Source organism: Podarcis liolepis, assembly GCF_965112155.1.
Source record: "Podarcis liolepis genome assembly, chromosome: 6".
Lineage (NCBI taxonomy): Eukaryota > Metazoa > Chordata > Lepidosauria > Squamata > Lacertidae > Podarcis > Podarcis liolepis.
The window spans coordinates 34572988-34596471 of record NC_139559.1 but is presented as its reverse complement, the minus strand read 5'-3'; the positions used below and the strand labels follow the sequence as shown (position 1 = coordinate 34596471).

Below are 23484 nucleotides of genomic sequence, written 5' to 3'. Positions count from 1 at the left end.
CTCCCTGCCACCTCCTCCAATTCCACTCTGAAGAACTGGGAGAACCCCCAGAACATTGTGCGGAGGGGAAGGAGGAGATTGCTGAAATGCTTCAGAAGACGGAACAATCAGAAGAGTGCAAGGTTTAATTCCACCCCTTGTCTTGTGCAGTGATACTGAGCTGAAATACTGCAGTGTCCCTTAATTCAGAACTACACAACAGCCAGCTATGTCCTTGCTATCAAAGATTAAGTTGAGCAGTGAGAGATGCTTGCAAAGACGCTTGAAAGTTATTTGTAAATAAGACCACGCTGTTTAGCAATATGATTTTTCTGTTTCATCCTTCAAACAGGAATTTGAGTGATTCACAACTTTAACACAAGTATGGGGAGACTGTGATCCTTCAGATGTTGTTGGGACTCCCTCTCACCAGCCTCAGCCAGCATGGTCAAGTTCAGGAATGATAGGAGTTGTAGACCACCTAGAAGGCTATAGGTTCCCCATCCCCATTTTTACATTTTAAGTACTGTGCCCCAGGTTCAAAAGACTATATGGGAAGCTTCTGAGCACGTACTAATGCCTTTTACAGTACAATTTTTCAAACCACAGACCTCTGACACAGCTGAAGCAGCAAGAGTTATAGGACGTCCTAGCGTGCATATAGAGTCGCTTGCACACGCCCAACAGACACTTGTCTCTTGGACAGTCTCTAAGCTGGTTTTACAGAAATCCAGATTAATGCATCTTAAAATACTTATAATGAACTGCATTTGTGTCACCAAAGCAGAAGACAAGCATCTCAATTCTCCATTTTAGCTAAAAGTTTTGCATTTGTTAGTTGCTCAAGAAACTTTCTGCAAATTAATGTGAATTGTCTGATAAATGTGTAACTACCCCTCTGCATTTTTAAACAAGCAAGATCTGTTTTCTTTTGCCCAGTTCTGCCAGTCTGTCCTTTTCTTGATCATCTGAATTATAAAACTAGTAACTTCCTTGAAGCTATTCTACTGTAAGTTGCAATGATTTGTGTACCTGGTTATTTCTTACATGAACCATAATTCTTAATCAAAATACTTTTAGATTTTCTTGCATCACAACTTCGACTCAACTTTAGTAATTCTAAAACAAATACAACTTCCCGGAAGGGTGACAATCTGTTTTATGCAAGACCACACACCCACTATTCATTGAATGGAGGTCTAAAATTAATTATAACTTAGAAATCTTTTCTTCGGTGTTACTGGAGCCAAATCAGTGCTTGCACTCCAGTACCATTAACCACAATGGGAGACCCCTCTCTTAACAGTTTATTTAGGAACTTGACAATGACACCCATGGTTTTCCCCGGTTTCAGAATTATCCTTGCATTGATTCTAGAGATTTGTTCTAGTCATATGCATTTGTCAAAGGCCGTCCTCATCACTGTTCATTCTTCAGTAAATTAAAGACAAGATTTATTGATTTATTTTTACTTTCTGCTCCCTCTAGGATTCCTCTGAAAATATTTTTTTAAATGTAGTTTCCAAGACTTCATTTCCAATACCTTTTTCAGTTCCCAATGTATAGCCCCAATCCAAAGGGCCGCATGATGAGCTCTGCACATGTAGTGGGGGGTTCCGATACCTCTCCCTTTCCAGAAGCATCCCCTCACAGTGCCCAACAAGCTGCCCTGAAGCTTGAGGAACCTCGAAAGTGTCCTCCAACAGAGTAAGAGGAGTTGCTGCTGGAGAAGAACATGGGAAAAACCTGGTATGGACATGTAAGCCTTTGTACACACCTAAGAGGCTCTAATCTATTTTGCTCAGTATACTATACTGACTCTTAATTATCCAACCAACAAATTCTCTCATCAACGTTCTCTGTTCTTTTATATTACTTGTAGTTACTATGGGGAGGTATATAAGTCTAACACATGAAGGAAGGGATTTTAATACACAAACGTGGATCTAAATGGGATTTTGCCTGCTATCGCCCCTTCTCCTTCTATATATGCCAAAAGATGGAGAGCCATGCATGAAGGTATAGATTTCCCTCCTGTGAAGCTGTCTCTCACTTGATACTAGAGCTTTGCCATGCCAAAGAACGCATGCACCTTGCTCAGTCATTGCGTCACTGAAAGAATCTTGTTTTCACTCATTCTAATCTGTCGCTATAAGGATGGTTAATAAGTCTTTAAAGCCAAAATGTCCTGCCGATACCATGCAAAAGTATTTTGGGACCAGTTGGAATCTGGTGCCCAATTTTCTCTTAGAATATCTAAAATGTGCTGCTAAAAGTTCTGGAAATTTTTCAGTCCTGTTTAGCTGGTATAAATATTATTCATATTACTAAGTCTACAGGACAAATACTAGACTGAGTTTTCCATGTCTTCCTATTGTTTTCTACTTCTTTGTTTACAGAAATATGGCAACTGAGTTGCAGCCTAACATATTAAGAAGTTTGGAACAAACAAGTCTTCTTTCAACACCGGAATGTGGGCTACCAGATCTGACCCTCAATTGCTTTCCCCTTCAAGGAAGCACACTGATTGTAGACTGACACTTTCCAATGTCCTTTATTACCAGAGAGGAATAGAAGGGAATGACCAACATAGTACATGGAATCACTACTGATCTATACAGAGCAATCTTGCATGTAGTTCAGGAGACACTCTCCACTCCTCCGTCATCACCACTGTCATGACCCGACCCTCCCTTCTGTGGTGCCTGCTCATCACTCCACCTCTCGTGTCACAGTGCTTTCTTAGAAGACTATTAAAGCTAAAATCTGGAGAAGCATCTGAAGTAGCCTAACACCACCGTATTCAATGATTAACAGCAGTGGAGCACTACCTATTAAGGCATATCAATTTCCAAGTGAATAACGATGCATCCAGACTGTAGAGAGAACTATTCTAGTGACAGGGAGTTGCATGCAAAGCAGAAGCATAGTTTGAGAGAAGCATCTGGGTAGTGGCTGCATATGTTATAAAAGCCTTGGCTCGGATCCAACCCCATACAAGCAAACAGATGACAGTTCATCATGTGCACAGGAGAGGAGAGGACTTGCCAAACAAGGGGAGTTTGGCTTAATGTCTGCTTAAAGTCAGATAATTTTATACAATCATACAGTGAAAAAAAAGCTTCCTGGTATGAATGGATCCAAGACACTGCCACCAATTTTAGTGGTAGTCTACAGAAAATTCTATCTAGTTCATGCTACTCATCATATTAAGAATTTTTGCACATTGAATTCAGCTTTCAGAAAAATGGAACACCCTCTCACCTAAGTTGACTACATTCTTTGCCCAGAATGTGGGATCACAATGGAAGCGTATTGCTCCATTAGCAGCTGGGACAGGATCACATCGTGCTTTTAAAATATGTCGCAGCTGGAACGTGATCTGTGAGAAGACAAACACTCTCAGATTAGTGATGACATGGTGCGGAGAGTCAACAAAAAGAAGTCGACAAAACAAAATGCAAATTGTCAACAACTGTGTGTGGCTTTGAGCAAGCTGCCATCTCTTATCCTAACCTATCTCATATAAATAAGCTAACCCTTATTTTCAGTCGCTTAGAAGAATTGCAGGATACAAACATAAGGTCACAAGAGAATTACTACTGGAGTGCATTACTTCTAAAATACAAGAAGGTAGATTTTAAGCAAATAGATGGTGGCACAGGACTAAGCCACATTCAGAGTATACCCAGTGGAATGAAAGTACTTACTCACTGAAACCCACTGATTTCAATGGATCTACTTTAGGAATAGCTTAGTCTGATACCAGCCAGAGTTCGTAAGTGATAACTTGTATTTTTATACATGCCTGACTTTAGTTGTACCAATGTTCAAATGATAACACAGAAAACATACACAAAATATAGAACAAGACTTTAATTTTTCCATGTGAGTAGAAAGCAAACAATGTATATTTGACATGGGAAAAGTTCTATTCTAAGTCAAAACCCCGGAATTGGTTTTAAATTCTAATTTGCTTCAATGATTAAGGCGTCATCCAAAGCTCAAGTCATTCAATGTGAAAGACATACACCCTGAGCAAGGCGCTAGACTTTTATCACTTTGGAATTACAAACTGAGAGAGCCATACCAACACTCAAAAATGATAGTAAATCCCCCCTAATTTGTTCCCCTTATCTTCTAGCAGCACTTCCGGCAAGCTAAATGCCAAATTCCAGTACCAAAATTCTAATGGAAAAATGTGCTTCCTGCCTTTCACTAAAACAGACACAGGAATTATTGAGAATTGAGCAGGATCAGTTCACAGCAGCTGCTGATATTGATCCAAGGTGGTAAGCAGTGATGCAAGTAAAATTTTGATGGCCCACTTCAACTGGCATCTGAATTATCATGTAAACACAACTTTTATAAATACTGTATTAATTTTCCATGCTATATAAATGTGCTAAACATTTAAGCCAGCTGCCAAATGTAGTCCAATATGGAAGGTAAAACTTAATCAAATAAAACACATTCAGATATAGTTTTATGCAATCAGGGTTTTAGTTCTGATTTGCAGTCCATCATTAAAACAACTGGTTTTGACTTGAAGCAAATCAAGTAACAACTTCATCAACTGAAATTTCTGTTTTTTGGTTTTACTTTATCCTGGTGTTTTGTTTTGCTTTTACAAGTAACTAGAACTAGAGAGGGGAAATGGAAAAATTTCCTTGGGAAAAGTTTTACTCTTTTAGAATTCTTGGTGATTGCTGTTATGGTTTTTAACTTAACTACCCAAATGAAGTTGTTCACTGGATGGTATATAACTGTTAAAACTGTTGGCATCTGTCTGTCTGAAGAGACAATGAACGAGTGAGTCATCGGGTGGGTAAAGTCAAACCATTGGAGAGTTAAAGTGCCTCTTGTGGCTGTAGAGACTAATATGGGAGAAACATGTTTTACTGCAGGTAGAACAGATAAAGGTGTCTGGTTTCACTGTTACAGAAGCACCATGGCATTTATTCTCTCTGTGCTTCTCCCAGCGGTTATTTCTCCTCTGGTCACTACTATGGATACATGGCCTGACTGTCTTCAGGCAATGCGGTCATCACATGGCACGGTTAATGTTGCCAGCCTTCATGCCACATTTGCAGACATCTTTGTAACACAGAGTTGGTCTGCCAAGAGGCCTGATGCCTAAAACCGCTCCCCATAAAGTACATCTTTGGGGATCTGGCCATCTTCAATTGTGTGGACGTGACCAAACCACAGTAGACGTCGCTGAGACAGAAGTGTGGACATGTGGGCTTGGAAGAGCACATATTTGTTTGAGACTCTGTCCTACAATGTGATGCCCAAAATCTTCCTGACACAGGGCTTACATAAGGCATTGAGGTGTCGCTCCTGGCAGGTGTAAGTTGCTTACGACTCACTTCCATAATGCAGTGTGCTCAACACACGAGCCCAGCAGACCTTCCTCTTGGTATTGGTTGTTAGCATTGCATTCTCCCATAGGCTTTTGGGGAGGCAAGTTGTTGCTATAGCTGCCTTACCAACACACCATCAATGGTTATGGTGGAGTCCTTTTCAGACTCACTTCACTGGTACTGAGTAAATTACATATGGCTACAAGGCACTAAAGGTTCAGTGACTGTCTATACAAGTGAAACTGTTTGTTTCAAACAACATCTAACTCCATGAACTTTGCAAAGAAGCCAACAAATTGCCCCTCAGCTGACCATCATGAAGCCTAGGTAACCACCAGGAACTATCTGGCCTGACATCAACTCCTGTATAGATACAGGAACAGGTAAAAAACCATTGAGCACCTGCTAGAAAGACCTACATAATTGTCAATGCTATGTATTGCAGTGTTACATTTACCTAATCAAAATGCAGCATGTGTCAGGGCTAGCTGGCTTGCCAAACGAACAAACTTCCAAATTTTACAGTAATTTAAATATCAAGTTTGGAATAAAATGTGGACTGGAAACACTTGTACAAATATTAGCAAAGTAGCATTAGCTGTACTTACCTGAAAGCTTTGAGCGTAAGAAAAAAATGGGTCCCCGTGATGCAATATTCTTTGTTTCAATGCAAGAATAAGAGTATAATCTATGCTATACTGGAATTCAAAGCTTTCCTTACCAGTCGCTTGCTATAGAGTAATGCAGTGCTGCTGCCACTTGCAATGGCCCAATTAGTAAAGTTCATCACATGTTTCACCTGCCGTGACAGACCACTGATATCGTTCTGCTGCTGTATTAGCTTCATCTGTCTCTCCTTTGTTACAGTCTGAATAGAAACAGTACACACATATCCATTTTTAAAAAATAATACCTAATGCAATAATTAAAACATCTATCTATGCAATGTGTGGATACTTAGTACAGACATAAATCAGAAGTGTGGCTATAACAAATAGTGGGTAAAAATCCAACATTTTGAGAGTGGACTTTTATTTGTAGAATAACTTTGTGCCATACTGGCACTGAGTGCTGACAGATCACTGGGCAGAACAAAAACAATTCATTGGATTCTGTTAATTGTTTTTTTAAATTACAATGATCATGTTGGCACGGACATGATCTGAAAATGTACACTGCTGAAAACTTGCTGAAGCTAAGTAAGTTGTTGGGTGAGAGACTTTGTCAGAACTCAAAAAGAAGAAAATTGGATATAATTGTAATAAATAATATTTATAGTCATTGGCAATACCATCAATTTTTATTCAGTTAAATTCTGACTGCACACTTCAGTCTCACAGATGGATTTATTTTAGACATGACTTCCTCAGTTTCCCAGTAACCATGATTGTAATCATTAGTGTTAGTTAAACTGCGTGCAACTATTTCAGATGTATTTCCTTCCTATAATGCTGAAAAGTGTAGTTTATTTTAGATTATTTTAAAATATAAATGCTGGGTTGTATCCAGTGATGTTTGTGCATGAGCAGATTGAGATTCCAGTTGCACAAATAAATAATTACGATTATTATTATCATTATCATTATTATTATTATTACCTCGCCCTTTCCCTTTATCTCTGCTCCCCATTGCCCTTTGCATGCTTCCAAAATCTGCTCCAGAGGTTGGGGGACCCTTTGGTTTGGTGGATTGATGGGGCCTCAGAGGAGAAGAGGGGGAAATCCTGTTCTGCCCGATTATGGGCAATTCTTCCTACCACTGTAGCACTGGACAACAGAGCCATGTGATGTTTGGTAGTGATCCCCAACCCTCCAGAGCAGTTGTTTGTTTTGGGGTGGTGGTGGGATGAGGCAGATGGGATGATACAGAGGGCAGAAAGAAAAGATCCACTATGTGAGCCTGCCTTCTACTCACACAATGTTGGCTACATTCCATATATACAATTTTATTATTTTATACATTATCCACCTAAAAGATGCTCAAGGCAGTTCACAAAAAAGGGAAAAACATACAAGAGGATTGTAACTGCTCCATAATTTTGCATTATGATTTATTTCTTCAAAAAGTGCTAATTTGATGCAAGTAGTTAAAGCTAGCTTTATATCTACATTTTGACAGAGTTTGGTTCAAGCAGTCATCACCTACTTAACCTATCAAATAAATATAGCACCAGCAATAAACATCCCCCATCCCATCCCATTTGGTGCTTGTTACCACAGAGCTTAGGGATTTAATAGCCTTGCTTTCAGGCATTGCAGTAATTTTATCAAAATTAAAGCAAAAAGTGGGGCAATCTATACCTCTGGGCATCACAAAGGAAGACAACATGGAATATGAATATGATTTATCATAATTTTGAAACACTAAAAGTCCTGTGAAGTCTCAAAGAACTCTACAAAAGCAACATCACAGTTATAGGTCACATTTTTTCAAAAAAAAATTACTATTTTTATTTTCCTGTAAAGAATCATCTAGTTCTAAAATTTCATTTGTTCATAAGAATTAATTAGTAGCATAATGACTGGATAGAATACCATTCAAACTGTGCCATTTCTAAATTGCAATTAACTTTTTTTTAGGAGCACAGTACCTTTGGGTGTACTAAAATTAAACTGCAATCCTATGCCCACTTATCTGGGAGTAAGCCCCACTGAACTCAATGGAAGCTACTTCTGAAAAGACATGTATAGGACTGCACTGTTAATAGTGCCTTTCAGTGTCTTAGTCTTTCTCCTTAAAATTTAACAAGGAGAAGGGTATTCTATTAGGCTATTGCATTTTTTAAAAATTACAAGTATTCCCATAACAATAATTTGACCATAAAAATTATACCACATTGTGCATTTTGTGAATTATTTTCCTATTCAATATTTCCACTGAACTACATCTGGCTATGGAAACCATTTTGAGATATTGGTACCACATATAAGATCAGCATTTTAAAAACATTTTCTTTATGAAATATAAAAGCCAAACACGTAAAATCTCATCCAGATTGATTAAAGTCATCAGAAAATTGTCCGATTCAAAATGTTCTGAGCAACCCACATCACCAACACCCTTTCAACCTATGACAGGGGACTTGGCAATGAACAACCCAATATTGTAATGAGACACAAAGCTGCAATGTAGATGACTACTAATTTGTCATCCACTGAAAAAATAATAATCTGCATCCAAGTCAGAAGAATTTTAACTGTTAACTACAGATTCAATTAGTGCCACTAAAAGAATCCCAAGGATGCTGTGAGCCATTAGGAGACCCCTCACATAGCTACAAGCACTCTTAACTAAAGTTCCAAGAATTCTTTGAAGGAAGCCATGATTGTTTGAGTGGCTTAAGAATGCTTTAAATGTATGGTATGGATGCGATCATACAAATCTGAAGGGTAGGACAAGTATCAATGAGAGATTTCAAATTTTAAAATGATGCATTCAACAAAGGGTAAGAAGATTTTTATAAGACATCACACGGAAAGCAGCACACTTAAAGTCATGTAACCGAGTGGCTCTGCAATTTGTGCCTTACTGAACTGTCATGAATATTTACAATCCATGTTGGTTTTAGGCAGGCATATTGAGAAAGGAACTCAATGGCCCTTTCTGCACTTAGCTAAGCCGTAGTTTAGGACTACATGAACAAGCATCAGCAAGCCTCAGGCACACATGCTCCCCACTTTCCTCCAGCATAGCCATGAACGCAATTAACTAGATCTAGATTTCCCCATTGTGTGCAAACGGAGGGGAAATCTGGTTAGGTTAAACTACAGTCTGTTAACAAGCCAGGATCATAAGCCACAGTTTGACTCTTGGCTTGCTTGCTGCGTAATTTAACCAGAGATATTCAAAGTTTGAATGTAATCATGCTTGCTAGCATTGTGTGTGAAATGTGCCAAGAATTTCATAATGGACAAAACCAACCACAGGGTTATTCAAGACAGAAGAAGCCATATACGTGCAAAGATCACAGCAGGATTCATGCTAAATATTTTTATTTATTTATTATGCATTTAGTTGTACCTCAAGCTGTTGTAGGAGAGCTTTTCCTTTTTTATTGATTTCATTAATGAGGGTAAAAATAGCCACTTTGATTTCCTGTTCTACTCGTTTGTTAGTTTCATTTACTTCTTTTATCCTGAAAGAGAGAAATGTGCTGTCAGGCAGTAGCATTGCAACATCTTTAACCTTTTTTCCCCTCAAGCAAAAATTCAACATATTATATAAATAGATACAGATTTATATGAAGTATGTTCAACTTCAGTACAACAGTCCAACCATATTTTCCATTCATTCTTAAGAGGAAAATCTTAAAAGTAATTTTGTTTTACAATATGGGACAACAACTTCCATCAACATTAAAATATCCTTCTATGTTTGTTAGATATTTATGTTTCATGTGTTATGAAATGTTTATTCCACTGCTTTCTTTGCTTTTTGGGGGACTAACTTAGCACAGAGAAACTTAGGGTTTTTTTAAAAAACAACAACACCTAATTAATAAAAGGGGCAACCTGTTATTTCAATTTAATGTTCACCTCTCTGTCTGAAGCAGGTAGTTATTTGGCCTCCTATAAGCACCGGCCTATCGTGCCACTGGTGTCATATTGATGTGTTGTGCTCCCTGGGGCATTAACAACTCCTATTTCTAACCTACTCTTCATCAATTGAGATCCCAGAGTAATGAAACACACTGCAGTGCTGCAGTAACTGCACAGCTGGTATGCACATACTCTCCATCTTTAGCCGCAAAAAGCCAGGGAGGTTGCCTGGATGTTCTAGCTTGTTAGTGAGGAAGGCTCTCCCTGCCAAAGCTGCAAAGTGCATGGGCACACTGTTCTTCATTGAACAAGCACTTGCGAACAGATAACATTTGCAGAAATCTATTTGTACATGTGGATTCTGTTTGCTGGATCAGGCTGAATAGCTGTTCTACTTCCATCTTCAGAGGCTAGAATTTTAGTAATCGTATAAACTAGCCCATCTGAAGGAAAAACAATACCGTATAAGCATTATTATAGAAATAATAATAATCACCTACCTATTTTGCACCTGAGTAGCTGCAAAGTTAACATAATTCTTCTTTTCAAGGAGTTTGGCTAATAGGTTCTCAATAGCACCCTTTTGATTCTGAAACGCTTCTTCCAAAAACTGGTACCTTTCCGAAGCAAAAGACAACATGCAATTATCTAACAGGAGCACTGCAGTAAGAGGAAACACTGGATTGAAATATAAGCTTGCTAACGTGAAAAGTGGCAGCTGCATTAATACCATTGGTAAGGAATGCTTAAAAGACAGGTTTGCAAATGGGGATTTCCGTTGTACAAAGAATCATAGAATTGTAGAGTTGGAAGGGTCATATAGTACAACCCCCTGCAAACAGAATAATCTCAATTGCCATTAGCAACACCTCTTAAAGGCAAAGGTAAAGGTACCCCTGCCCGTACGGGCCAGTCGTGTCCGACTCTAGGGTTGTGCGCCCATCTCACTTAAGAAGCCGGGGGCCAGCGCTGTCCGGAGACACTTCCGGGTCACGTGGCCAGTGTGACGAAGCTGCTCTGGTGAGCCACACCAGCGCAGCACATGGAAATGCCGTTTACCTTCCCACTATAAAGCGGTACCTATTTATCTACTTGCACTTAGGGGTGCTTTCAAACTGCTAGGTGGGCAGGAGCTGGGACCAAAAGATGGGAGCTCACCCCGCGGGGATTCGAACCGCCGACCATGCGATCGGCAAGCCCTAGGCGCTGAGGTTTTACCCACAGCGCCACCCGCGTCCCAAGCAACAGCTATTAGTCTGTTTCAATTCTCAAAACAAAATCCAGTGTTTCTAGAAATCTAAGAATATATGTGGTGATTTTGTGAAAAATCATTTGCATTCTGCACAAATATTTTATCAGGAAGGTTGAGTTATGTGTTCATGCTGAATTGTCCATTCATTGAATGGTTTGTTTTTGCTTCACTGATAGTTTACTGTTTTTTTAAATATTATGAACCACTTATGTATAGGTTATTCCAATACTTTATTAGAATAAAAAGCTCTGAGCTCAACCCTGGAAAAGCAGCATCATAGTATTAAATAATAATCAAATATATGGAATCACAATGAAATGGTCAAACTTTTGCCGAAGTTTGCACGTCAAATTTTGCTATCCTTCTCTCCTGCAGATGCCAGAAAATATTATTCATGAACACAAGTCTGTGAATTGGGGGATAATTATATCTGCTGTCTCATTTTATTACCAGGGTTCATGTTTCAGAAATTTGTACTGTACTTGCCCAGATTGCAATCTGTATTACATATGAATCTAAGCAATTGTAGTGGTCCATCTATAAGGCAAGAATAATACTGTGAGCTTGCCATCTTTATTTTAGTAAACCAGACCCAGCCAACTGGTTAGCAAAAAAAAAGCCCAATCGACTATCCATATACTGCTAATAATTAATGTCAAATTAATATTGTCAAAGTTTCTGAAATTGCATGTTATTCTAAAAATCTGTGACCAATCTAAACCTCAAGAATTTCATGCTCCAGAAATAACATAATGAGAATTTCCCTGAAGAACTAAAATATTTAAATAAGGAAATTACTTTAGAAGTATGCCCTAGAAGGTGCAAAGATAACAGACTGAACACAAATATCCTAGCATACAGAGGCAGGCACTACTACACTGATTTTTTTCCCTTATGCACAGCTTCCTATACCCCTAAGAAGTCACCAGTTTAAAGTTCAGCAGGGCGATCTTACAAACCAAATCAATGTATTCAGCTGGAAAACGATATGTGTTTTCAGTAAGCTGCAGTAATGCTATAGAAGCGGAAATGTTGCAGATGCATTCTTCAAAGTACTAATCATGGAAGCTAAGACAGGTATTTCTGCTTAAATGATGCCTACATGTATATTTGACCAGAGGTAGCCATTTGCTGCATCATATTTCTTTCATAAACTCAGTGATTTTGAAAGAATTAACATTCAGTGTTGCATCAATCTACGGAATGAACTCATGCAATAATAGCCTAACCCTTGTTAAAGTGTCAGCATCATCAGTGCCAATTCTATTAAAATATTAGCATCTAATTGCATACATCAGTTCACGAACCGTTAATTTTTTTTTCCTTTTCATACTCTGGCCTTGTTTACACATCACATTAAATCACAGTTAAATGAACTATGGTTTAAGTGAAGGAGCAGCATAGTTTAATGTGGTCCACGCTACTCAAAAAATTCTAGTTCCCAATTCACTCCTCCCCACTGTGATGCTGCCACACCAGAGAGGAAACAAGCCATAGCCTGGCCTTTCATTGTTCCTCTCCAAACCAAATATGAGAAGTAAGCCAAAAACAAACCTTTGCTCATGGTTTGTTTGGAGAGAAACAAAGCTTGAGCTACAACAAGAAACTTGTTTTGTCCCCAGCAAGGCAGCAGCACAAGTGGGGACCTTGGACCACATGCACCAGCACACTACTTATTCAGACTAAAATACCATTTTGTTTAACTATGATTTAATATGACATGTGAATCAGGCTTTCGTCAGTCGCTCTGAGCATTTCCTTTTATAAGGAAAAAGTGGGAGAGAAATTTTTGTATAAAATAATCTATTTCTAAAATTGATCAATTAAAAAGCAGTTGCTGATTAACTGGGCAATACATCAAAAATGTCAATTATTTTTAACAGATGTACTTACAAAAATGGCAGGTGCTGATGCCCTCCTTTTGAACACACTTTCCCTTCTCTACCTCACACTGGAGGAAATGCCTCTTCTAAGATGGTACTTGCTGCACACATCATGTAAAATCAAGATATGTTTCCCCACAAAAATATTGCTTTATTCATGTACAAATGTGTAATTTAAATTATCAACTAAAATTCATGTGATTAAGATTTCTTTAATCTGACGACTGCTCTATTGCCACTTAGAATCAGTACTGGAATTAAGAGCCCAAAGCACCACCAGCCCAAATCTATCTGCTACAGACACAAAGTTCACACATTATATAGCAGTAATACTTGAGGACTGTACACTACTTTAAATGCATCTGCTGTGTGAAGAAACAGCATAGGAATAGAAGAAGAGCCATACCTATGTTCTTTGTGTTCCAGTAACTGGCAGTCTCTGCATGTCAGTCTGTCACAAGTTTCACAGAAAAGTTTTAGCTGTTCTTGTTTGTGCACAGGACAGAAAACAGGACGCTGACCAGATGCTCCAACAGCCTCTGTGTTAAAAAAGAGACTTTTTGTATTTTAATGTAAAGATTAAGTCAGTCTACAGATTGAAACTGGCAGAAGAGCGTCCAGAGCTCAAGGAGAGTTAATGCCATGGAAGAGATCCCCATGCGGAGGCACAGACTGCTGACTAGGAACAGTATCAGGGCCCACCATTTCTGTCTTTCAGTTTCTTTGGATTGGGAAAGTGCTATGTTCCACTTCCCATCTATTTTGGCTATTCACTCCTTTCTCAGCAAATACCCCTCCCCTCCAAAAAAGAACCAAACACTGTGTTACTTTTGTTGAACTTCTGCCTTCAGCACAAAATCCCTTCCCAGTTTCATTTAGGTCCTGCATTCAGGGAAGAATCCAGCAGCATTAACATCCACCTTTGGCAGTTGCCTTGCAAGACATTAAAGGGGGTGTTGCTTTTGGTGAATGTTTGTGGCCTAGATCTCAACCGGAGAAAGGTATTAAGATGGTGGAACCACATCTCCGTTATCCCGCTAATTAAAACTATCCTGCCTCACTAACTACTGCCCTATTTTCCTACAATTATTTATCTCTAACCTCTGAGATAATCTCACTTGCTCCAACTACCTTGTGTCTCCAGCTACGCCAACCAACACTTTTCTCAACCCTTCAACAAACTGCCTTCCACTTCCTACAGTTCATTGAAACTGTCTTAGTCAAAACCACCCATTTCCATAAACATAATAATGTTACTTTTCTTACTTTTATCTTAAAACACTCTTATATTTATTAATTTATATGCCACTATAAAGCGGCATAAAAAGTAGGCCTCTGCCATGTGGAACATGCAATCAAATATTTGACACACTGTCTCTGCTGGAGGAAATGTTAGAAGAGGGAGAAGAGAGGAGAAGGAGGCAAGTGTAAATTGGAAGAGTATGGATTCCGTTCAGTTACATATACTTCAGCTTAGCTTCGGTAATGGAAGAGGAATAAGATGCAAGCAAGCATAAACGACCCAGGTAAGTCTTCATCACTTATAAATGGTTAAACACAAGCATTGCACGTTGTGAGTAGGTCTAGGATTGCAATAGCAGGGACAAAACTAATAGGGTGTATCCACTAACCCACCTACAACAATCTGTCTTCTGACTAATAAACTGCCAGAAATTACTTGTCTTCGTATATTTTACTGATACTGCCAAATTACATTAAGGAAACAGACATGTGTGGACAGACTTTTTGTGAAAGTTTACTGCCAATGTTTAAATGTTTTTTTATTAATGACTGGACCGTTATTGTACTTCAGAAATATCCAAGAATTGTTTAGTTTTCCAATGGGAAACCATGGCCCTAGCATCAGAAAATGGACAGCAGTAGGTAGCCAGGTATTGAACTTAGCAGCAAGGGTGTCAGAATTGTACCATGGGCTACATAACAACAGCAACTGAGCTGCCCAATTGAAAAGGACTTAGCTGTGTATGAAATTAAGTATTTTGTGTTATTTGCTTTCCAATGAAGTCACAATTCAACAGCCTCTCTCTGTTCCAAAACACAAAAATGACATGGATTTTCAGTATCCTAAGATAGCTATAGAGTCAGAGCTATTCTTGACAGTCATGTATTAAGTTAGAAAAGTAAATTTCACCTGAAGAGACATCTTCTTTCTTTCTAATCATATGATCCTTAGTAAATTTAACTCGTTGATGAGCTTCTATGCAGGTTTTGCACAGCCATTCTCCACATTCCACACAGAAACCAACAGCACTAGAATTATCTTCACAGCTGGTGCACACCTAAAAGCCGGGGGAGGGGAATATTTTCAAATGCTGAAGCTTTGACACGTCAATCCAAAAATTACCAAAATATTTTATCTTACACAAGACAAAACTCAAATCACATTGCAAGGAGAAAAGAGTAGAAGTGTCATACCTGTTCTGATTTCTCATCAGAGCTGCTGGGTGCTTCAGATGTGTCTTTGACAAAGTAGTTATCTACCAAATCTATTTGCCTGCATTCCTGGCGACAGACTGGACACCTGATCACACCAACTGCAACAAAAAAAGGGTACTTCTTACACTTTACTGGATTGCCATAACTTGATTTTAAAAATCATCATAATATTTGTAATTAAAATACAGAATCTTCTTCCAAACCTATTAAGCATAATATGTCCAAGGACAATGCATAAGAGCACTTTCAGCTCCAAATAAGATAATGTGTTTCACAAAATATTTCAAATTCCTATAAGGCACAACATTTATTTATTTTTAACTATATCAATAACCTGGGAGCTAACACACTAACAGTGCTCCATAAAGTTTCAGAACAGTTGGTTTTTATTACGCCATACTTCATCAGTTCTCAGGGATATTGCAATTTATGAAACTAAATAATTAGCAGCACAACAAATACAGGTTGGTGGCATTTTATGAACAACTCTTCCAAGCTGTTTTTGATCCTTTCCACTTAGAGGGTTGGATCCAGACCAAGTTAAATGAAATTTAAATTACGTAGTAACTTTGATTTCAGTAGGCCCTAATTTAAGTTACACTTAAATCAGTGGAAGCCAAGTACAACTAACTTAATATGGATCTATCCCATTGTTTCCTCAAAACAAAACAAAACAAAACAGTAAGGCATGAACAAATACTGGTTGATGTTTGCAGCTTGCTTGGTGGGAAGCAAACTATGAGCCCAGGTTCAGACAACAGGATACAGTGGTGCCCCGCAAGACGAATGCCTCACAAGACGGAAAACCCGCTAGACGAAAGGGTTTTCTGTTTTGGAGGTGCTTCGCAAAATGAATTTCCTATGTCTTGCGAGTTCCTGCGGGGTTTTTTTCCTCCCCCCCCCCTTTTCCCAAGCCGCTTATCAGCTGATCCTAAGCCGCTTAACAGCTGATCCGCTAAGCCGCTTAACAGCTGATCCGCTAAGCCGCTTATCAGCTGATCCGCTAAGCCGCTAATAGCGCTAATCCGCTAAGCCGCTAATGGGCTTGCTTCGCAAGACAAAAAAACCGCAAGACGAAGAGACTTGCGGAACGGATTCTTTTCGTTTTGCAAGGCACCACTTTAAGCCCAAATCTGGCTTGTTTCACTCATGATGCAGCAAGACCAACAAGGAATGGAATAAGAACTTTTCAGCACACTGAACATCATGCACAGTCATGTTAAATCCAAGTGTGTGTTTAAGTTTAGTTTAATATGACATGAGAACTGAGTCAAAGTCTATAGTCTCATTCACATGTACTGTGAAGTCGAACCATGGCTTGGCATGAATGTATGAACATGATAGCTCCTGAGGACAATATCGCAGGCACTTTGCTCCTCCCTGGGCATTTTAGCTCTGCGCAGCAGTGCCACATGAACCCATAATCATAGTTAAGGTATCTCCTTGCGAACTATGACCTGTAACCATAGGAAAAACCTTGGCTACTTATGAGTAAGCAGGAGAGATCTTAACCATAATCTCAAGTTTGGATGCCATGCAAAGCCAAACCTAGGCTTAGGTGCCATGCTGCGCTGAGACAGGGAGCAACAAAGTGGCTGCAATCTCCCCAGAAGCCAACAGCTAAGCCATTAAGTGCAAAGTTCTATGTACAAGAACAGCTCATCACCTCTGAGGAAATACTTGTCTCAATATGTCCAGCACCTTTCTGGGCCGCAAAAGGCTGCCTTTGAGGAGGATCAAAATGCATCTTTCTAGGAGCTAGCAGGTTCACATTGTCACAGTAAATCATTATCTGGCTTACCATGATACAAGAACCAGATCTATGTCACATTACTAAAATAGCAGTCACAATCAAATATATGCTGGTGTGCCTTTTGATGAAAGACCGTAATGGTTCACAGCACTCATTAGTAGGATTTAAATATGAAACAACAGAAGTCTGACATTTAATGAATGTTTGTATTATTACTAATATGCTATTAGTTTGAGCTTTCTTCTGCTCCATTTTCAATAATGTTTGAGAATACAAGTAAAACAGTCCCTCAACAAGGACTCTACATTTTCAAAATGGATTTGTGCCAACAGATACTGTTCTGCCTTATGCAAACACATTCTGGGCAGAGCTTAAATCTGAAGAGGTTTTCTCATCAGTGTTCAAAATTCCCCAGGCACAAATCGTGTTTTGTGACAAGTGCGGGTTCAACTGCAGCCATGTGAAAATCTCTGAATGCCAGGCTGCATTGCAGGGTTAGACCAGATGACCCTCGTGGGTCCTTCCATCTTGACATTCTATCATTCTATGATTTCCTGTGCTACTTTCTTGACAGCCAAAGGATCTTAGTGGCCAAAGGGAGGTAGAAGAATTGTGGTGCATTTAGCATGGAATATAGTAAGTTTTCCAATAGTCCTCTCCTAGCCAAATGTTGCTGCCTATCTTGAGGATACAGTCTTCTCCAATTTCAAAATTAGAGCTGTTTTTAAGGAGTTGAGCTGGTTTCTTTATCATCAAAGTATTAAAGGTTGAAGTTAGGTTGATACATTAATTGTGCATCTAAAAAACAAAACTATTTCCATAATTAACCCCTGTGGAAGATCACAAGGAGGTGAGAGGAGCCAAGTGACAACTCAAAAACATTTTGTGTAATTAATCTTCCAATTGTTAAAAAACCTACAGCAAACACATAAAATTGAAGAAATATCAAGAGCATTGTTGGATAAAAGCTAAGCTATAAATGGAACAATTAAATACAAATAATTATGTGGTACCAGCCAATACTATAAAACTGGTAAAGCAACCTTTTTTTAATTGGACAAACTTTTTGCTGACACAGAAACAGGCAAGCTTTCAAGTTACATTTTTAAAAAAACTCACCAGGCCAAAATAAAAATAAAAATGGAAAGCCTACGCTCCATGTATCGGTCAAATAAATAGAACAGATTTAGTACCAGTCTGAATATTTGCTTATTTTTGTACAATCTTATCTGAGTGTACTTAGGTAGGGAAAACCAGGAAGTGATGTAAGAAATGGGGAGCAGCCACAGCACACTGCTAGATTTTTCCCAGCTGAATAACATGAAAGAAGCCCTATCTATTATACCAATATGATGCTTCCTACAGCAACCAAACTGATAGCTTCACAAAGCTCACAAGCAGGACATAAACAAAATATACCTCCCACACCTTTGCTCCCCAGCAACTGTTCAGTGGTATTTCATAATTGAACATGGAGGTTCCTTAGACCCACTAGGCCTATGCTCCATGTATCGGTCAAATCCCTTTAAAAAGTCGTCTATGAGCCATTACCACATATTATAGATACAAATTCCAGAAATTATGCAGTGTTAATTTATTTTGTAAAATTTATACACCGCTTGCTTGTAAAAAAACAACAACTGAAAGCTGTCCTCTCTCATTACTGAATTGCCCGAAGCTCCAGTATTAAGAGGGAGAAACTATTGTGTCTAGCCACTTCTCTCACAAGATGAATAATTTTATAAGCATCTATCAACATAAAAAAGTATGCTATGGTTGCACTGCTAGGAGTGAGGGACAAAAGCATAGGGGCATGTGTTTTCAAAATAAGTCATTATTTTATTTAATCTATTTATATACCACCCTTCAGTTCAAGGCTACTACAATGGAGACAAAGAGAACTGGTTTGGTATATCAAAAGCAAGACAAGCAACATACCCTTCAGAGCATGGCGAAAGAAGTAAAGTTAGTATTGTTTTAGGGCTGCCATATGTCTGGAATTTCTTGAACAAAGCCGGGATCCATCTGTCAAAAATGATGTCTGACGGAGTTTTTGAAAAGCAGTTAAAATGTTCGGGGAAACCCAGGCATATGGCAGTCCATATCGGAAGTTTTTATTTTTTTCGCAAATTTCCTGAAGAATAGTTTAAAAACTTATTCTTTTTTAAAAAAATAAATAAATAAATTTTGCAAAGCTCAACAACTTAATTTTTGTGTCCTGATATACGGCAACCCTATCTTGTTTTCTCTAATCTGCACTTCATCCTATGATGCCTTTTAGAAATATATTGCTTGAGCTACGAAAAGCCAGCACAAGTGAATCTTAAAGTTCTTACACACAACTCACAGCTTTGTTGGGCTTCTCAGGAACCTACCAACTCATGAGAAAATAGTTTCTAGTCTTCTTGGTTGCAAAACTGGCTGGGCTCCACAAATCCAGTTGCCAGCACCCATTCCCACTTCTCTATAAACTATAGAGGTATATTGCAAGAGAAATCCCTCACATCATGCTGAGGTTTTGACAGAAACAGTGACTGCAGCTTGCACTGCTTCTGTTTTAATTTCAGCAAAATTCCTGCCCAAAGTGAGATAAGATCCACCCACTTCCCCATCATCATTGGGCAGCAGACTGTTGGGAAAAATATTTTCCACCACTTTGTGCCCTGTCTTGAAGACTGAAAGAACTGACAGGAGTCCTCCTTGCTATTTCCCCAGTGCATAATGTGAAGTGGAAGTCAAGTCTCTGTGCAACCAACAGTGGGGAAAGGAAAAGCACTAAAGGGGCATAAACATCTTTCAATTTTTGTAGGGCTGCAAGAAGTGACAGATAAGATCCACCCCACCCTCAAATCCTCTTGTGTATTGCTGCTGCTGCTGCTAGAAGGACTGGTGTTTATCAGTGAAACTTTCTGAAACGGTTCTTTGAAGACTGGGAATAGAGAATATGCTAAAGCATGCATAACTGTGCAATCCTAGCCATGTCTACACAGAAGTCAGTCCTACTGAATGCAATGGGACTTACTGCTAGGTAAATGGGGTTAAGATTGCAGCTTAAGTTATCACCTAAAGTTCATTGCAGAAAATGGTTTGCACTGTTACATGGAAAAAATGAATTTGCCTTAATCAAAACTACTCCCCCCGCCACCACTTCAACACTTTAAATAAACTACTGGTATTTTTAATCACAATGGACCTAGGTCGGACCAAGTAAACTAACTCTAGCAAATAGTTTCTAAAAGTAATTAACTCTTTAAAAACCCAAATATCTTGTGGTACCTTAAAGACTAAAACTGTTATTGCTACCTGCATTTGTTTTATATTTTATTTATGAATGGCAAAAGAAATATGATATAAATTTATTGTGACATACAGCTTTTATGGACTAGAGTCCACATAGTCAGATGCCTGAAGGATTTTCTTGAGTTGCTGGTATAAATATGCATAGCTTGCCGGGGGGTGGGGGGGAATGGAGACTGTAAAATGCAGAAATTAAAAACTGTTACAATGACATTATTAACAGTGTTTGTGGGAGTGATAAACATTCTGGCACTGGCAATTTACGCGGATGAGAATTAGCAATATATTTCTATCGCTTTGGATGGATAACTGCACTATTCACTTACTGCTGATTCAATGACTAGATGATCAAATAAAACTTTAGATCATATCCAATGACATCAGCAAGCCAATAAAATGTTTTAAATTGTTTCAATTTCCATGCCAACTCATATATATGTTTTATGAAGTTAAGAGAATGTTTGAAAAGCACATTTCTCTTTTTTATAGCATTGAGAAAGACAAACGAGGAACATAAAGCACACATGGAAAAGAGAAACATTGTTGTCACTAATGAGATCTGGCCCAAAATCAAAGATCTGCTTATCTTCTAGTCCAGTGGAAAGAAACCTCCAGCCCACAGGCCTATTTAGGCTTGCCTGCCTTGGAGATTGGCACATCTGGATGTTTGGGGACAAACCACACCCCCTTTCTAGGGCCTGATGTCATATATAACCTCAGGTGCATGAAGCGACAGCTAAAACAAGGAAGTATTAGGAGTGCAATAAGTGCGCTCACATTCTTCCTTTGCATCCCATACTTGAATTCAAGATGTGGTTCAAGCTGCACCTGCAAAGGAAGAAGGAAAGAATCGGGAGCACACTCATCTACCCATGTACTATCTGAAATCTGGCATTGGTTGCCAGATGTGAAATATTGACGTTATTTTCAGCTCTCTCACCCCACTATGTGGCCACTAATTCATGCCCCCCTTTCCCATATAAATAAAAGGAGTAAATCTACAGAGCATTCTCAGACATAACCTGACCCTCTCCCACCCCAAATTATGAAAATTCTCTCTCAAGTTACATGTCTCCCACACTGGGCTTATTAGGTGCAAGGAAAAAAAGTGAGAAGGAGAAAAGTCAGAGTTTACAGTTGAGGAGGGGAAATGTGCCCTGGAGAGAGCATGTGCCATTCCAGACCTCTGCTTGAGTCCAAGGCTGTGGCTATGGGAGAAACAATAACCCTTTGGGGACTCCATCACAGTCTCAGGTTATATGTGTGTGTAAATAAACCATATAGCATAAAGACACAACAATCTCCACTGTGCCCAAAAGGAAACACAAACCCTGGGTAAGTGTCTGGAACTCCTGGAATCTCACAACACTTGGAGATTGGGTTGGCACGCAACCATATTACAGTGGGCAGAGAGTGGGCCCTTAAATAAGAAATAAATAAAAACTATTGTTAGGAGGACAAAAGCAAACGGAAGAATTCAACATCACACTGTTACAAATGTTACATCTGCACAAGCCCATCTGTTTGCCAGATGGAGCAATCCCCTCTCTCCTTCCCTCCCCTCCGTGTGCTATTCTGCGGGTTTCCCTGACCTGCCCACAGCTGGGGGGGTGCACAGGGGGAGCAGAGGGGAGAAATCCCCATTGTGCAGGGCTTCTGATGATAGGGATTGTTAGGTGAATCCCTGCATGATAATTCTCAAAACTCTGAAGCCAAGCAGCTTTTCCTAACTATCTTTGACAGTTCTTTTGTGGCTCTTTCTACCATCATTTCCCAGACCAGTGGTGTGTGTGCCATGTGCAGACACGATGGGCAGCAAAACTGGGGCAAGTAATCTAATAATGAAGAAGATGCCCAAGCTGTACAACAAAATTGTGCCAGCCACATGTCTATTAGTGAAGAGACAGTGTGGAGGCTTCAGAAACAAAGGAGAGACCTCATGCAGGTTCATGTGGAAGGAGGTGCCTCCTTAGGAGTTAGTCCTCCTCAAAAGGTTGCTGCAATGATAAAATAGGCCAGGGGACAACCTCCCACCCTTGAACTTGTTATACTAAAAGGATTATTTCACTAGATGTAGCCTTGGGCTTAATGTTTAGCCTTAGATGTAATTGGGAGATGACTATCTCTGAGTATGTGACCTCATTATTAGGGAACATTGTGCACAGATCTGGTATGAGAGTTTCTGCTCTGATGAACATATTCCTTGAGTCCCAAAACTTCTTTCTGAGGAAATATTTGTGTTCTCATCCCCACTCCCCTTCATTTAATTCCTCTTTCCCTAGTCATTTCCACTTTGGTAATTTTCACTGAGTCCAAACATTCTGGTAGATGAAAGGAATGCTCTCCTGAAGCACTTTTGAACAGAGACAATCCTGATATATCCTAAAGTGGAGGTATGCCTCCATAGATGCTATGCAGCCACTTCTTTAAAGCAGATCATTTGTGTACAGCATGGTTTTTTTAAAAAATAATAATATTAATAATTGATGCACCTATGAAGCACTGAGTGTTATAGGTTTTAATGATAGCATAACAATAGCAAGAGTTCAAATTAATCCCTAGAGAAATTGTAATTATGTTTATAACATTTAGTTCTTAGCAAGGCTGCCAATTAGTTACTACTTACATTTCTTACATAACAGCAACTGTGCTATGAAGCTGCAACTATTGTCTTAGTCAACTATAAAGTTCACTGAGTGATCTTCGGCAAGTCACTATTTCTCATTCAAGCATTTGTCACAGGTTGTGGTGAAGATACAATAGAACAGCGCCCAACCAGTGTTTGAAATTAGCCTGACTATATACTTGGGACCAGGTAAAGATGCCAGGTGCCAGGATGGTGTCTGACATCTCCACATCAGGAGGTGTATGCCTGTGGATCATTGGATCTTGACTGTTTTCACACACTAATACCACATCCTGTAGAATTCTATCAGTTATATTTTATCTGCACAATCAG

General features: G+C 39.1%; 1 protein-coding gene across 5 annotated transcripts in view; it reads right to left on the bottom strand.

The window, feature by feature from the left end:
* TRIM33 (tripartite motif containing 33) overlaps positions 1–23484 on the bottom strand; it is a 56034-nt gene that overhangs the window by 21072 nt on the left and 11478 nt on the right. For 3 of the 5 annotated variants that reach the window (XM_083508728.1, XM_083508729.1, XM_083508730.1), the window contains exons 2-8: positions 15455–15573; positions 15171–15318; positions 13425–13557; positions 10384–10500; positions 9366–9480; positions 6067–6213; positions 3244–3361 (exon numbers count right to left, since the gene is read on the bottom strand). In XM_083508728.1, the coding sequence (XP_083364854.1) occupies positions 3244–3361; positions 6067–6213; positions 9366–9480; positions 10384–10500; positions 13425–13557; positions 15171–15318; positions 15455–15573 (897 nt within the window). Of the gene's footprint in view, positions 1–1522; positions 1703–3243; positions 3362–6066; positions 6214–9365; positions 9481–10383; positions 10501–13424; positions 13558–15170; positions 15319–15454; positions 15574–23484 lie in introns of all 5 variants that reach the window. The other 2 variants (XM_083508726.1, XM_083508727.1) reach the window with 1 other exon arrangement.